Source organism: Cebus imitator, unplaced genomic scaffold, assembly GCF_001604975.1.
Source record: "Cebus imitator isolate Cc_AM_T3 unplaced genomic scaffold, Cebus_imitator-1.0 Scaffold19, whole genome shotgun sequence".
Classification (NCBI taxonomy): domain Eukaryota; kingdom Metazoa; phylum Chordata; class Mammalia; order Primates; family Cebidae; genus Cebus; species Cebus imitator.
In genome coordinates this window covers 8,466,715-8,481,820 of record NW_016107334.1, presented here as the reverse complement: position 1 = coordinate 8,481,820, position 15,106 = coordinate 8,466,715, and the positions used below count along the sequence as shown (strand labels likewise).

General features: G+C 49.5%; 1 protein-coding gene across 1 annotated transcript in view; it reads left to right on the top strand.

The window, feature by feature from the left end:
- The window catches only part of IGF1R (insulin like growth factor 1 receptor), a 315,455-nt gene extending 302,057 nt beyond the window's left edge, over window positions 1-13,398 (top strand). Inside the window, exon 20 of the mRNA XM_017517024.1 lies at window positions 5,967-13,398. Coding sequence (XP_017372513.1) covers window positions 5,967-6,348 — 382 coding nt within the window. The 3' untranslated portion in view covers window positions 6,349-13,398. The remainder of the gene's footprint in view (window positions 1-5,966) is intronic.
- Window positions 13,399-15,106: the final 1,708 nt, after the last annotated feature.

Sequence of the window (15,106 nt, the reverse complement as noted above, 5' to 3'; positions counted from 1 at the left end):
ACAGCAGTCCTTAATCATCCTCTCCATGTGAGGTTTTGTTTTGTTTTAAAAAGGCAAGAACACAACACTTAATACACTGAAGTCAAATTCAAGAGCCACCTGTCCACATCTGGCAGAGGGAACTGCTGCAGTGAGTGTACGCAGAGCTGCCTGGTCAGGACTCCTGTGTGCTCCACGTAGGGTCAGCTTGACTCAGATGGTTACAACCCCGCCCCACGTTTCTTTTCTGTTAAGCGTTTACAAAAGTCATAAACCATCTAAGCAACATACTATCCAGAGCTTCATCCCCTGACCAGTGTGGACCTGGAGCGTGTGTAAGCTGATGTCCCTGCAGACAGAAGGACACTGGTCTGTCCTCTGATTGCTAAGATTGTATTTCTTAGCAATAAGAAATGAATCTCATGCTAGTGAATTTGTCTTCTCACTGCACTTTTTTTTGTTTTGAGGCGGAGTCTTGCTCTGTCACCCTGGCTGGAGTGCAGTGGCGCTATCTCGGCTCACTGCAACTTCCGCCCCCCAGGTTCAGGCACTTCTCCTGCCTCAGCCTCCCAAATAGCTAGAATTACAGGCACCCCCCACCATGCCCAGCTAATTTTTAGTAGACATGGGCTTTCACCATGATGGCCAGGCTGGTCTCGAACGTCTTGCGGTTGCAGCCCAGCTGTCCGTTAGGGCTGTAGCCATCTGAAGGCTTGCCTGGGGTGGGCAGACCTACTTCCAGGTGCTGCTGCATCGGTCGCTGTGCCCTGCATGAGCCACCCTGTTCCTACGTGGGCCTCTCCATAGCACTGCCCACGTATCTCAGGACGTGTAGCTGGCTTCTCTTAGAGCAGAGTTTGGCACTCTTTTCTCTAAAAGGCTGGCTAGAAAATATTTTTAGCTCTGTGGGCCCATACAACCTTGACTGTGACTACTTGACTCTGCCCTTGTAGAGCAAAGGCAGGTGTCACCTAAGCTCATGTGGCTACGTTCCAATGCAGCTTTATTTTTGCATACCGAAATTTGGATTACACATCATCTCTGTGTTGTCACAAAATACTCTTATTTTGAATTTCTTTTAGCCATTTACATGAAAACCATTCTTGGCTCATAGGCCTTAGAAAACCAGGCAGCAGGCCAGATCTGGCCCACAGGTACATGGTTCACCTGCTGTGCCCTAGAGGAAACAATCCAGGACCTGAGCAGAAGCCACAGCATCCTTTCTGACCAAACCTCCAAAGTCACACTTGGAGGCTCCCACCCTCTCCTTCAGGTTACAGCATGTGTAACAGGGGGATGTGAGCCCCAGGACAGGAGGGAGAGGAGAAGCCTGGGTACACCCCTCTGCCCCTGCAACACACACCCAGTGCCCCTCAAAGGTGACCATCTGCTCCACACTTTGAGCAGTGCAGCCACTGTTTTCTTGCCAGCGATGATAAGAAAAATCATGTTTCGAGTCTGAATATAAGCCATGGAGTATGAGGGCTGATGCCTACTGAATTTGCATAAAGGTACAGTCCCAGAATCTAGGTTAATACTAGAACTGGGGGTGTTTTAGCAAACTTAGAAACAGCCCACGAAAGCAGGTGTGTGTTTTGCTCCTGTAGTTTGGGGTGGGTGAGGGAGAGCGGTATTGTTTTTGTGCTTTCTCTTTGACTTAGGGAAACATTTATCTATGAGGGACTTGTGGGATTCTTACTTGGTCCACCTCCAGGTGACTGGGGTTTTAATATTAATGGAAGCTGCCTGGGACGCAGCCTACCTGCCATGGGAAACTCAGGGCACTTCCTGTTCCCAGCATAGAGTAACAAGGAAATTTACTCGGAGCGGTTACTCTGACGTTAAATGTTTGGTTCAGGAGGTATGTCTGCTTTGCCGTCGAGAACCTCCTTGGCAAATTTTTCTCCCTTCTAAGAAAAGAGCAGAATGAAAGGAGGCAAGTTGGTTTCATAGGGAGTGTGCGTTTTGTCCTTCTGAGTTTACTGATGAGCTTACATGAGAAAGGAGAATTTTGAGACGGGAGTTCTGTTGTCACAAGAAATGAAAGAATGGCCTCTGTTTATCCCAGAGGGCAGAGTCCCTGAGCCCTCGGGAGTTACCTGGAACCTCTGCCAGGTCCCAGGTGAGAGAGGAAGTGCGTGAGTTGTGTGGTTCTGAGGTGTGAACAGGCACTATCTGGGGATGTTGGGGGTTGGAGGAGCTCAGTGGCTGCAGGTGGACTTTTGCTCAGCATCAGGAAGTAGCCAGATTCTCACCCCTCAGAATCACCAAGTACTCCAGCTTTAGAGGAAGTATTCCGTGGTCTCCAAGCCACGAGGTGCTGAGGTCTGAGTCTCAACGTCATGACTCCTGTGAATTAGCAAGTGTCCCGACATCAGATTTGAGTTGTGGTTCCCTGCTGGGTCTGGACTAGATGGACAACGAAGCCCATCCACTTGGTACTTAAGCCACAGTCATTGAGCCTCTCTGGGCACATGCTGATGACCCCTGAGGTCACACAGATGAGCCAGGAGTGGCCCTGGCTTTTGTGAAACGTGATAATGTAAAAGGTCCCGGCTCTAATGCTGCAGGATGAGGGCCAGGGCAGAGGTGTGAACTCAGCCGTGAACACATGAGGTAGGAGGCCGTTTGTTCTGCTGGTAACACTTCCTCAGCTCCACGCTCCAGACTGTTGCCAGAGAAGTCTTCGGTCTGCAGGATTCAGAGAGGAATCTGAACTTTTAGCCTGGAGCGTTATCAACTCAGAGATGAGTCTGAAACAAACTCAGTGGAATCTGATGGTTTTTGTAGTTTTCCAGTACAGTTTCTCCCATCGCTGGAATCCTGGTTTGGTTTTACGGGAATTGAGTGCCTGAGTGGGATGCTAGCAGGCAGGAAGGGCGCTCGGGCTCAGCCCCGGTGAGCTCACGGAGGCCCCACGTCCACGTCCGCTCCTGCCTGCGGGATGGTGCCTGAGACGGTCCTCACTGTTAAGGACTGCCAGGAGAGGAGCACACTCAGCCCTGCAGGTCCCCCAGGAATCCGGTGAGCATCGGCACTGGTCTGGAGCCCTGCTGATTCCTGGCAGCGTGTGGGAATGTGCAGGTGCTTCCTGGCCTCTGACATCCCACACAGGTCACAGCCTGTCCAGTTCACGACATGGGGGCCAAGAGTGGGGTTGGAATACAAAGGCACCTCTGTGTGCTCCCCCCACTGACCATCACCCAGCCTCTGCGGGGCACAGCTGGCCCCCAGGAAGCTGCTTCCCAGCAGGGCAGGGGTTCCATTTGAGTCTTGTCCCTGTTCCAGGAGAAGGGCCAGGTATGCGTTTCCCAAAGGAGAGAGCATTCCAGAAGGATGGCTCCAGACGCACCAGAGCTGACCCGTGGTAAAAAAACAAAACACGTGCCTTTTAAAAGACGAGTTTTATCAGCTCACACGTCCTTCTAGAGTCTAACGGGGATTTTGTGTGTGTGTGTGTGTGTAAATAGTAAACAAGGTCTTGAATCCCACAGAACAAAAAAGACTTCCTTTCATCGGCAGCACTGGAAGGGCTGTTACTCCGGAATGGTTTAAAAGAGGCATCACATGGCTTGTGTGTGCCGAAGTCACTGCCCCTCCAGTGGCACTTCCTCAGTCCCCGGCCACAGGACACAGAGCCAGGCACATCCCATGCTCTTGGCCCGGCTGCATCTCTGCCTGGGCAAGTCAGCCAGAGAGGAAGTCACAGCCTGGCCATGGAGACGCATTTTGTGTCTTTATGGCCGATTGTAATTTTTTTACCCTAATCCTTTTTCTTAGGAAGTGACAGGCAGTGTGGAAAGGCAGGCTTATTTGTCGTCAAGGTGCCAGTTTTTATCAAAGCAGACCACATCCCTGTGACATCTGTGACTATCCCTTGGACAGTTAGGCGAGGGAGGTCTCCTGGTGGACCCAGGGTTACTCTTTCTTAGGTTAAGAGAAAATTCCTTTTTCCAGGATCGTGGCGATCAAAGAGTAGTCATCCTATTGCACAGACAACTCCATCCCAGGTCCGCCCTCACGAGTTTTGTAACCTTGGACAAAGTATTTAATATTTTAGTGCGTCTGTTCCCCGTCTGTAAAATGGGAGAGATTATAGTCAGCAGCACCTGCTCCACAGGCCTGTGAGGACCTCAGCAGTTCACATACATAACCGCCTCACTGGCTGGCACCTCGTGTGCACACCACACTCTTCCTTGGGGTAGAATTTTAAAATTCTGGCTAAAGAGATGCTTTTCCATAAAAGTGGCCACATGGAACTCTCCATATCTAAGAAGCGTACTGTGGGGCCTTCGGATTTGGTCTAATTCCTTTCCTCTCAGAGCAGGAACCTGCAACCTTCCTTCTGCAAAGGGCCACATGGTAAATAAACATTGTAGACTTGCAGGCCACAGTGTCTGTCCTGACCCTCTGCTGGCAGTTGTAGGTGAAAGCAGCTGTAGCCTGCATGGAAGCAAGGCAGCGTGGCCCCGTGCCAGGGCAGCCTGGGGTAAGCCCTATGGAGATGCAGGCCCCCAGGCTCCAGAATGCTGACTTCTGGTGAATTCTGGATGGCTCTCCCTCATGCCCAGGCCCACCCTCCCCTCAAGGTTGCAGTCTCCACCTGAAGGAAGCTGCCGAGTGACTGGAGGAGACCTTCTCTTGGAAGGCTAGCGTCCATGCCCAGTGAGTGGCCTTTCTTGTATCAGGGCCCCCATTTGTCAGGCTGTCTCTCGTTGAAGCTGGCACGGAGGACCCACACTCCAGGCTCTAGGGCCAGGCCATTTTCCTCCCCTTGGAATTTTACCCAAGGCCAGATGTGGGCAGGTGGTCTGTGGTCCAGTGGCCGGCCTGACGGGAGGCTAGATGCTAATTTGGGATGTTTTGAGCTTCCTAAGATGTGGCGAGTTCTATGTGGCCACTTTTATGGAAAAGCGTCTCTTTAGCCAGAATTTAAACAAAGAGTAGAAGTTCTTGGTGAGAACAGAGGTGGAAAGGCCTGCACTTTGGTTTCACGCTCACAGAAGAGAGGGGCTGCTGGCGGTCACTCCAAAGAGTGAGGGCCAGACCTGCACGGTGGCCAGTTGCCCCTTTTTGCTCCAAAAGTCTGTTCAGCTGGGGGGCTCTGCATTCTGGAAGCTTTTCAAAGCTCAGGCCTTTCCTGGGTCAGGTGGCCAGCTTTCCTTGTCCATGTGCAGCTTGCTGCTTTCCTGGGGGGCCCCGGGCACAGTGGGGAAGACTCCCTTTGCCCTATGTGACTCTGAGGGCCCCACAGATATTTGCGACCCAGGTGCTGTCAGAGCCCAGCTGATACGACCGAGACCCAGCACAAGCTGACACTTGTTGTGCCTGTCCCTTGCTTGTGGAGTGGACTCGTGCCCAGGGCTCTCCTTGCTGGCTTGTTAGAATCTGGCTTCAGGTCTGGCTTCACTAGGCCTCGTTTGATCCAGAATAGCTCGAGGCCAGGGCTTGCCTGCGCAGGGCTGGAGTGAGCAGGTGCTAGCACAAGCCTGCCCTCATGGTGCCTTCTTTCTTCCGTCCTCTGCAGGGGTACTCCTGCACTAGGAGGAAGCTTAGAAATAGCACAGGTGGGACTCGGAGAGAGGGCACCTTTGAGGAAGCCACAGTCATTCATCAGCCTTATTAGTGAGAAACAGTGTTTCAGCAGTGGCTACCTGAGCTGCCTCAGATAGCAAACTGGTATTTTTGTTGGCACTGGAACCATAACTAATACCTGCAATGTTGGATGGTGTGGACCTAGGTTAGGCCCTCTTGGGAAAGGAGAGTTTGGGTTTTGTACCGTGGCAGTCCCGGGTTCTGGGTGAAGTGAATGGAACCATGCAAGGTAAAACAGGAGTTGCAGAAAGCCAGGGATGGGGAGCGGCAGCAGGCTGTGCTCAGCACCCCCGCTGTACGCATGTAGGAGGAAAACCAGCAGGTACCAGGAGGCCTCGTGGCCATGCACGCCCTCTCAGCTTGGAACCCCCTCCCATGTGTCTTGGCTGCAGGTTTGAACTGATGGGCATGTGCTGGCAGTACAACCCCAAGATGAGGCCTTCCTTCCTGGAGATCATCAGCAGCATCAAAGATGAGATGGAGCCTGGCTTTCGGGAGGTCTCCTTCTACTACAGCGAGGAGAACAAGCCGCCCGAGCCAGAAGAGCTAGACCTGGAGCCGGAGAACATGGAGAGTGTCCCTCTGGACCCCTCAGCCTCCTCGGCGTCCCTGCCACTGCCCGACAGACGCTCCGGGCACAAGGCTGAGAACAGCCCCAGTCCTGGAGTGCTTGTCCTCCGCGCCAGCTTCGACGAGAGGCAGCCTTTCGCACACATGAACGGGGGCCGCAAGAACGAGCGGGCCTTGCCGCTGCCCCAGTCTTCGACCTGCTGAGGATCCCAAGTCCGTGCAAACAGTAACACATGTGCACGCTCAGCGGGGTGTGGGGAGAGAGAGCAAGTTTCAACAATCTATTCATAAGGCTCCTGTACCTCAGTGGATCTTCAGAACTGCCATTGCTGCCCACAGGAGACAGCTTCTCTGCAGTAAACACATTTGGGATGTTCCTTTTTTCAATATGCAAGCAGCTTTTTATTCCCTACCCAAACCCTTAACTGACATGGGCCTTTAAGAACCTTAACGACAACACTTAATAGCAACAGAGCACTTGAGAACCAGTCTCCTCACTCTGTCCCTGTCCTTCCTCTTCTCTCTCTCTCCCTTTTGCTCTCTCACTTTTCTCTCTCTGCTTCATAATGGAAAAATGATTGCCGCGAGTCCAGCCAGGACGCCCTTTTTATCAGTTTGAGGAAGTGGCTGTCCCTGTGACCCCCATGCAGCCCCTGTACACACCGCCTGCCACCGTAGGTCATTACAAAAAAACACGTTGAGACGGAAATTTTTACCTTAATCTTTCCCTCCTTAGGGACCTGAAATTTACAAAGGGCCATTGTTCATGCAAGGCTGTTACCACTTTAACGCTGCCAAATTTTACCAAAATCCTGAACTCTCCCCTCACCGTCCCTGCGCTGATTCCTTGTGTCCTGAGGCATGGGTGAGCATGGCATCTGATTGCTTCGTCTGAGAGACACGCTGGCGACACGCTCTGACTGCCCTGCCATGCTGCTTAATGCCACTTGCACACATTATTTGGGGGAACTGGACACAGGGGGACTTTTGCTCAGTGAAGATTGGGAGAAGCTGAACCAGCTTCCCTGCCCCAACCCCCAAGAATCTGGAGGCAATGGGGCCTGGGCAGCCTGGAAGACAGGCTTTGAGTCAAGGTGGCCCCATGCCTGCTCCTTTCCCAGCCCCAGCTCCCCCCACCCGCCCCCAAGTACACAAATGGGAACGGGTTTCCAGGGACTCAGCCAAACTGTTCATGCAGGCTTGCAAGGAAGGAAATTCAAACAAACACCACAACAGCAGTAAGAAGAAAAGCAGTCAATGGATTCAAGCATTCTAAGCTTTGTTGACATTTTCTCTGTTCCTAGGACTTCTTCATGGGTCTTACAGTTCTATGTTAGACCATGAAACATTTGCATACACATCGTCTTTAATGTCACTTTTATAACTTTTTTACGGTTCAGATATTCATCTATACGTCTGTACAGAAAACAAGCTGCTATTTTTTTTGTTCCTGATCTTTGTGGATTTAATCTATGAAAACCTTCAGGTCCACCCTCTCCCCCTTCTGCTCACTCCAAGAAACTTCTTATGCTTTGTACTAGAGTGCGTGACTTTCTTCCTCTTTTCCCGGTAATTGATAATTCTACAACATAATTTGCCATGAACTGTTTGATGCCTTTTTATAAATACATCCCCCCTCTTCCCTCCCACCTGCCCCTTTAGTTTTTTTCTAACCCGTAGGCTCTGTGGGCACGAGGCGGAAAGAGGGCCGGGCACCCGCCCTGAGAGGGCCACACTCCTCCCCCCAGCCCGCCCTCACAGCACTGGAGTCTGTTACAGTGCAAGACATAATACAAACTCAGGTCAGAAAAACAAAGGTTAAATCCTTCACACGTCTTTGTTCAGTGTTTCCACTCACCACGGTCGAGAAGCTTCACCCTCTCTTTCCCTTGCCTCTGTTTAGGTTGTGACACACATATCTCTATTTTTTTAATTCTTGGGTACAACAGCAGTGTTAACTGCAGACACTAGGCGTTTGGATTCCTATTTTTTTTAAATGGCTATTGAATCCTTTCATCCCACGAAAAACAGCTGCTGACTCCAAGGCAGCAGCCAAGTGTGGTCCAGCAGGCCCTGCTGTGGCCCCTGCCACCACCCTCACCAGGCCGACCGAACTCTTGGGAACCAGAACACCCCAAGGGACCTCCTTCATGCTGGTGGCGAGCAGGACCCTGGGATCCAGGCTGGCCCAGGGCGGCATCCTCAGGGCTGTGCCAGCCGGAGGAGCTCCAGGTTGGGGCAGAACAGATGCCACAGTGGCCCAAGAGCCCCTTGGCTCCCTGCCGGGGGAACAGGGCTGTGGTGCTGGCCCACTTTCCCTCGGCCGGGAATCTAGGTCCTCAGGGACCAGGGGTCTTGCTTTGTTTCATTTATAACACTTCTCACCAGAGAGGTGACAGCACAAGAGTTGCTTCTGGGATGGGAATGTTTAGGAGTAAGAACAAAGTTGAGATACGGCGATTGCTAGTTGTGACTGAAGATAAAACACAAAGAGAGTCTGTAGTGCTTTTTTGCTTGTCAGCAGTTTGTCTCACTGCTTTCTCTAGCCTCTACCCCATAGCATGTTCCCTTTAAAAAAAAAAAAAAAAAAAAAAAAGAATTAGGAAGGTACTATATGTAGGGGTTTTCTTTTAATTTATCTTGTGATAGCAGTTTCAATCACTGTAGAGAAGCCCCATTATGAATTTAAATCCCAAGGAAAGGATGTGTGTGTGCGCGCGCGCGTGTGTGTGATGGGACAGTTTTTGATTTTTTGGGTTTTTTCCCCCCAAACATGTATCTACTCTACCTCACTCTTGTTTTTTATATGTGTATATAAAAGAATACATCTCACGTTTCTCAGTACCTGACAACAGGCCGTTGATACTGGTAACCTCATCCACGCCACAGGCTCCACACCAGGTGCAGGGAGAAGCCAGGCCGAATTCCGGGGTCAAAGCAACACTAACTCACCTCGGCTTATTTCAGACAGCTTGTCTTATTCTGAGATGTCTTGTTTTGTGTTGCTTTTTTTCTTTTTCTATCTTGGTTTTCACCAAGGTGTTAGGATTCTCCTCCTAGCTGGGTGGCCCCATGAGGCCAAGGAGGGCCCCAGAGCACACCTGGGGGGCCACCAGGCTGTCCCTGGCTGACTGTCTTTGGAACAAACTGGTTCCATGCAGATCAAATGACCAACACACTTCATCCTTAAGAGAGCAATTGTTCCGCAGGGTCTGAGGTCAGGAAGGTGTCCAGGCAGCACGGTCTGTGAGAATCCTGTGGGGAAAAGCGCGGTGCATTGGGTTTGCCCCCCTCGCTGCTGCTGCTGCTGTTGCTGTTGCAGCCCTGGAGGAGGCCTGCACTGAGGCAGGGAGGTGCTGCCATGATTGCTGTATTCCTTCAGTACAAAGGTGCAGCCGCAGCAGCAGCTGAAGAGCGAGGTCCACCCAGCCTGCACTCCAGAATGCAGAGGTTCCTGACCTCACAACCTGTCCCTGATAGAACACACGCAGTAGCAGAGTGCCCTCCCCCTGCAGGCTGCCCTCTCAGCTTCCCCTTCACCTCCTCCTCCCCTAGGGGTAGAAAGAGATGTACCAAACCTTCAGGCTGGAGAGGCCAGTGGTCGGCGCTGAGCCTCCATGAGCGTCGCACCTCCTGCCTGGGCTGTACCTGTCTGTCTCTGGTTCTGCTGCTCACAGGACAGACAGTTCACTCCCCACTCCCAGCAGCTGCTCTTACAGGCACTGATGATTTAGCTGGGAAACGTGGTGGGCAGCTTCCCGCAAGTACAGCTGGCTCCTCTGCAATCCCAGTACTGACTTAATTCGCTCAGGAGCCATTTCCCTCCTGCCGGAACGCGGCCCACCTCTCCCAAGACCCCAGGGATCTTAAGGTCTTTGAGAAACACTGTTTGATCAGGGTTTTCTTCTTCCACACTGTAGGCGACCCCTCAGAATTATGGCCTCTCCTCTCTTTTGCACATACCTACCGGTTTCCACAACTGGATTTCTACAGATCATTCAGCTGGTTAAAAGGGTTTTGTTTAAACTGTCCAAGCAATGTCATTTTGTTTTTATGTAGGTGGCTTTTAAGTAGAAAGAAAACACTAACAGTGTAGTGCCCATCATAACAAATGCTTCAGAAACACTTCAATAAAAGAGAAAACTTGGCTTGTGTGACGGTGCAGTCATTTTACTGGACCAACCCACTCACCTTGACCTATATGAAGGCGGCATCTGTCCTCAGTTCTAGCCTAATTTCACACTGATTTTTCCACCTCTTCTTGATTTTTCTCTCTCGTATGTTCCAAATAATCTTACCAAGCTGAGTTGTGGCATTTTCCATGCAACCTCCTCCTGCCAGCAGCTCACACTGCTTGAAGTCACGTGAACCACTGAGGCACATCATGGAATTGATGTGAGCATTAAGACATTCTCCGCACAGCCCTTCCCTGAGGCAGCAGGAGCTGCTGTGGACTGGAGACATTGTTGAACTTGAACTGTGTGAGACCCAGACCACCCCAGCTCTCCTTCGTGGGATGTCATTATGTTTGACATACCATTGGAATGAGCCTCCTCCTTGAAAGATGGAAGACCGTGTTCTTGGCTGACCTGGCCTCCTTCCGGCCTGTTTCTTAAGATGCGGAACCACATTTCAATGGTAGGAAAAGTGGCTTCATAAAATAGAAGAGCGGTCACTGTGGAACTGCCAAATGGCACGAGGCTCAGTGCAAGTGGGTGTGCTTTGGGATAAAAGATTTATGAGCTGACTATTCTGTGGCATCAGGTTCTAGGCCTGTTTGTTCCACTGAAGCCTCTCCCATAGTAGCCCTCCTCTGCAGGCTGATGGCCGGACAGCTTGCAAGTGGCTCTGTGGCAAGAGCACACTGAGGTCAGATGGGTGAGAAGGCTGGGATGCTTGTCCAGTGTCCTCAGCTATCACTGTTGGTTCCTCCCAGAGTGGCCAGATGGCATTGGTCGCCACTCCCTCCCAGTGACAGTGACCCGCTGTGGCATACCTTGGCCCATTCCAGCAGTCCTAGTTATGCATTTAACATTCGGGGTTTGTTCTTTTTGTTAATGTTACTCTGTGTTGTCAGCTGTCTTTTCATTTCCTGGGCTAAGCAGCATTGGGAGATGTGGACCAGAGATCCACTCCTTACAAACCCGTGATGAAAGTCACTCTTTCATACTCCACTCTGAAGTAGCTGGTGGTACAAATGAGAACTTCAAGAGAGGATGTTACTTAGACTGAACCTCTGTTGCCAGAGATGCTGAAGATACAGACCTCGGACAGGTCAGAGGGTTTCGTTTTCGGCCTTCATCTTGGATGACTGGTTGGTCATTTGGAGAAGTGAGTGCCCCTTGATGGTGGAATGACCAGGTGGTAGGTAGGAAACCATTGTCAGAGGGGTCCTGGCACAGAGAGAAGAATCACAAGCAGCAGGTGCGGGGCTTGGAAGAAATGTGGGCAATGTTTTGAACTTGATGGTTTCTGAAGCTATCAGACCACATCAAGGCTCAGCCGTCATCCATGGGCATTTGGTTTCAACAAAGAAACCTAACATCCTGCTCTGGAAACTGATCTCAGAGTTAAGTCGAATTGTTCAAGAATACGAACTACATCGCACTTGTCAGTTGTAGTTCCGGGGCATGACTTTAGGGTTTTATTTTTTTTCTGCAAGAGCATAAATGATCACTCATTTGTATGTCCATGTTTGTGTGTCTGCATCTTCCTGGTCAACATTGTTTTAACTAGTCACTCATTAGCCTTTTCAATAGGGCTCTTAAGTCCAGTAGATTACGGGTAGTCAGTTGACGAAGATCTGGTTTACAAGAACTAATTACATGTTTCATTGCATTTTTGTAAGAACACAGAATAATTTTATAAAACGTTTGTAGTTTATAATTGCCGAAAATAATTTAAAGACACTTTTTTTCCTCTGTGTTTGCAAATGTATGTTTGTGATCCATTTTTTTTTTTTAGGACACCTGTTTCCTAGGTAGCTTTACAATATGCCAAAAAAAGGATTTTTCCCTTACCCGGGCCGTGGTTCACCCACTTTTCCCCCCAGCGCTTTGTGCCCTAGTTTATAACAAAGAAATGATGATCATTTAAAAAGTAGTTCTGTATCTTCAGTATCTTGGTCTTCCAGAACCCTCTGGTTGGGAAGGGGATCATTTTTTACTGGTCATTTCCCTTTGGACTGTAGCAGCTTTAACAGAAAGAACCTCATTGGCCATGGAAACAGCAGGGTGTTACAGCCCAGCGGTGCATGGCACCGTTCAGCATCTGGTTGGGTTGGTCTGGCTGCTGTCATTGTCGTGCAGTGCCATGGAGATGGGAAGATTTGACCGCAGAGATGATGGTTTTGACGATGATCACAGCATGCAGGGTGATCACATGAAAGATGACAGCTTCAAGGCATGCAGGCCATTTGCTTACATGCCTCGTATCATGATTAATGCTTTGTTAGAACACGGAAGAGACCCTATTTGAGGCAGAACACCGAAGACACATATTTCTTATACAGATTTAAAAAAATGCTTTTTAATAAGAACTACAGCATAGACAAAAATTGGTTTGAAGGTTTGACTCCACATCCTCTCACCCCCAGGGGATTGTTGGCCATGTCTACCCAACTCCACAATACCTCCATTGTGGGAATCACCTAGGGTTTCTGCACTACACAGGAGAAAGATCCGGAAACTCTTTGGGTTTTGTCTTCAACTTTTCATTTGGATGTTTGGCGTTGCACACGCACACCCACAGGTGGAAGAGGTGCCTGGGAAAACACCTGTCTGCTTTCTAAGCCAGTGAGGTTGAGGTGAGAGGTTTGCCAGAGTTTGTCTATCTCTGGGTACCCCTTTGGGAGACAAAAAATCAAACCAGAAGGCGGGATGGAATGGATGCACCACAAACAATGCATTTTTTGAATTTTCTTGTTTAAAAACAGTTTTTTTAAAAAAAGTTAAAGGTAATAACATGGCCAATTTGTTACATAAGATGACTTTCTGTGTATAAATTATTCCTTTAAAAATCCTGTTTATATAAAAAAAATCAGTAGATGAAAAAAATTTCAAAATGTTTTTGTATGTTCTGTTGTAAGACTTTATTCCTGTTATTGCGATATACTCTGGATTCTTTACATTATGAAAAAAAGAAACTTTGTCTATTTTGAATGGCCGAAGCTAAGGCAATGTTAGTTTCTCTTACTCTGCTTTTTTCTAGTAAAGTACTACATGGTTTAAGTTAAATAAAATAATTCTGTATGCATTTCTGTCTCTGGTTTTGTTCTCCCCTCTCTTGGAAGCATCACTACACTGGTGGCAGGAAATCTGAGCTACGTGGGGCACATGTGTTCACACATGTCGCCTGGAAGCATTCTCCACAAAAGCATTGCCTCTTCTCTGACAGCTGAGCTTTCTCAGCATGCAAATCGCTGGTGAGGATGACAGGGAAGCTTTTCTGTTTCTCACTCCATTAAATTATCTGGAAAGAAATTTGAATACATAAATTCCCGAAATCTGTACTGCAGTTCTGACTGATTTGTGGATTTTTTTTTCCTGTATTTTCCACTGACAACAGTCAGGCCAAGGCAAGTCTGATCTGCATGACTCTAGAGCGGAGGACTTCATTTCTTCACATTTCCCATGTGCTTTTTGGTCTTTCACAGCTGACATGCCTGCCTCCGGCAGGTGCTGGTGAGAACCCAGTGGGCTGTGGCTCACTAGAGGAGCTCCAAGTCTTAAGTTACATTCTAGCTGCTGCTTAGTGATCTCTGCCTGCCCCCAGGGACCCTAAATGTAAACATCATTATTTTTGTCAGGGGATATGGCTATGGCAAAGTGTAAATGTTCCAGAATCAGACCAAGGCTTCATAGACACATCAGGAGGAGAAGCTGGTCATTTCCCTCAACTTTGTCACTGGAAATTATGCTCCAATAGCAAAATAAGGCCAGAAGAAGAAGAGCCACATAGCAATGTGTAGGTAGGAGAAGTAAACCAAAGGCCACGGTTAACTCAAACCTGTCAAGCCTCAGAAGTGTTGGCACCTAAAAGCAAAAGGCCTTTCTGAAAGGGATTCTCGGCTGGGTGTGGTGGCTCATGCCTATAATCCCAGCACTTTGGGAGGCCGAGGCGGGTGGATCACTCGGGTTCAGAGACCAGTCTGGCCAACATGGTAAAACCATCTCTACTAAAAATACAAAAAATTAGCTGGGCATGGTGGCGGGTGCCTGTAATCCCAGCTACTCGGGAGGCTGAGGCAGGAGAATCACTTGAACCCAGGTGGTGGAGGTTGCAGTGAGTCGAGATCACACCACTGTGCTCCAGCCTGGGCAACAGAGTGAGACTGTCTCAAAAAAGAGGGGACTCTCAAGCTTGGCATTGCTTTTGGGTTATAGTTCACTGTTGTCACCAAGTGCCTGGGACTCAGGGGATCTTCATGAGATGACTGATGACAAGGAGGTCTCAATGCTGAGGCTGGAAAGCCCAACATGGCCTCCTGCTTTCCTGGGCAGGTTGATGCTGCACTTCCGGGTTGCCACAGTGCCGTCTGCACTTGGCCTGCCCAGCCAGGAGCAGCAATGTCTTAGGATGAAGGTGCTGGGTCTTTAGAAGTGTTAGAACCTTTCCCCTCCATGCTAATTCTTAAGACTGCAAGCCCTCAAGAGCTATTTCTTCATTGACCCCCCGCAAGTCTGGGTATGAGTCTATACTCAGATGTGTGACTTAATGTCACTGAAGGACTTTCACATCCACTCTCTCACAAGATGTTCACAATCACCTTTCAAAGGAAGGATTTTAATTAATTACTCTCATAAATGAACATACAGGCGTGCCCAAGATCCCCCCCACCCCCGGCCAGCTGTTATATGACCAACCCAGGCTGGTCACGGTGGCTCATGCCCTTAATCCCAGCACTTTGGGAAGCCAAGGCAGATGGATCACAAAGTCAGGAGACCGAGACCATCCTGGTCAA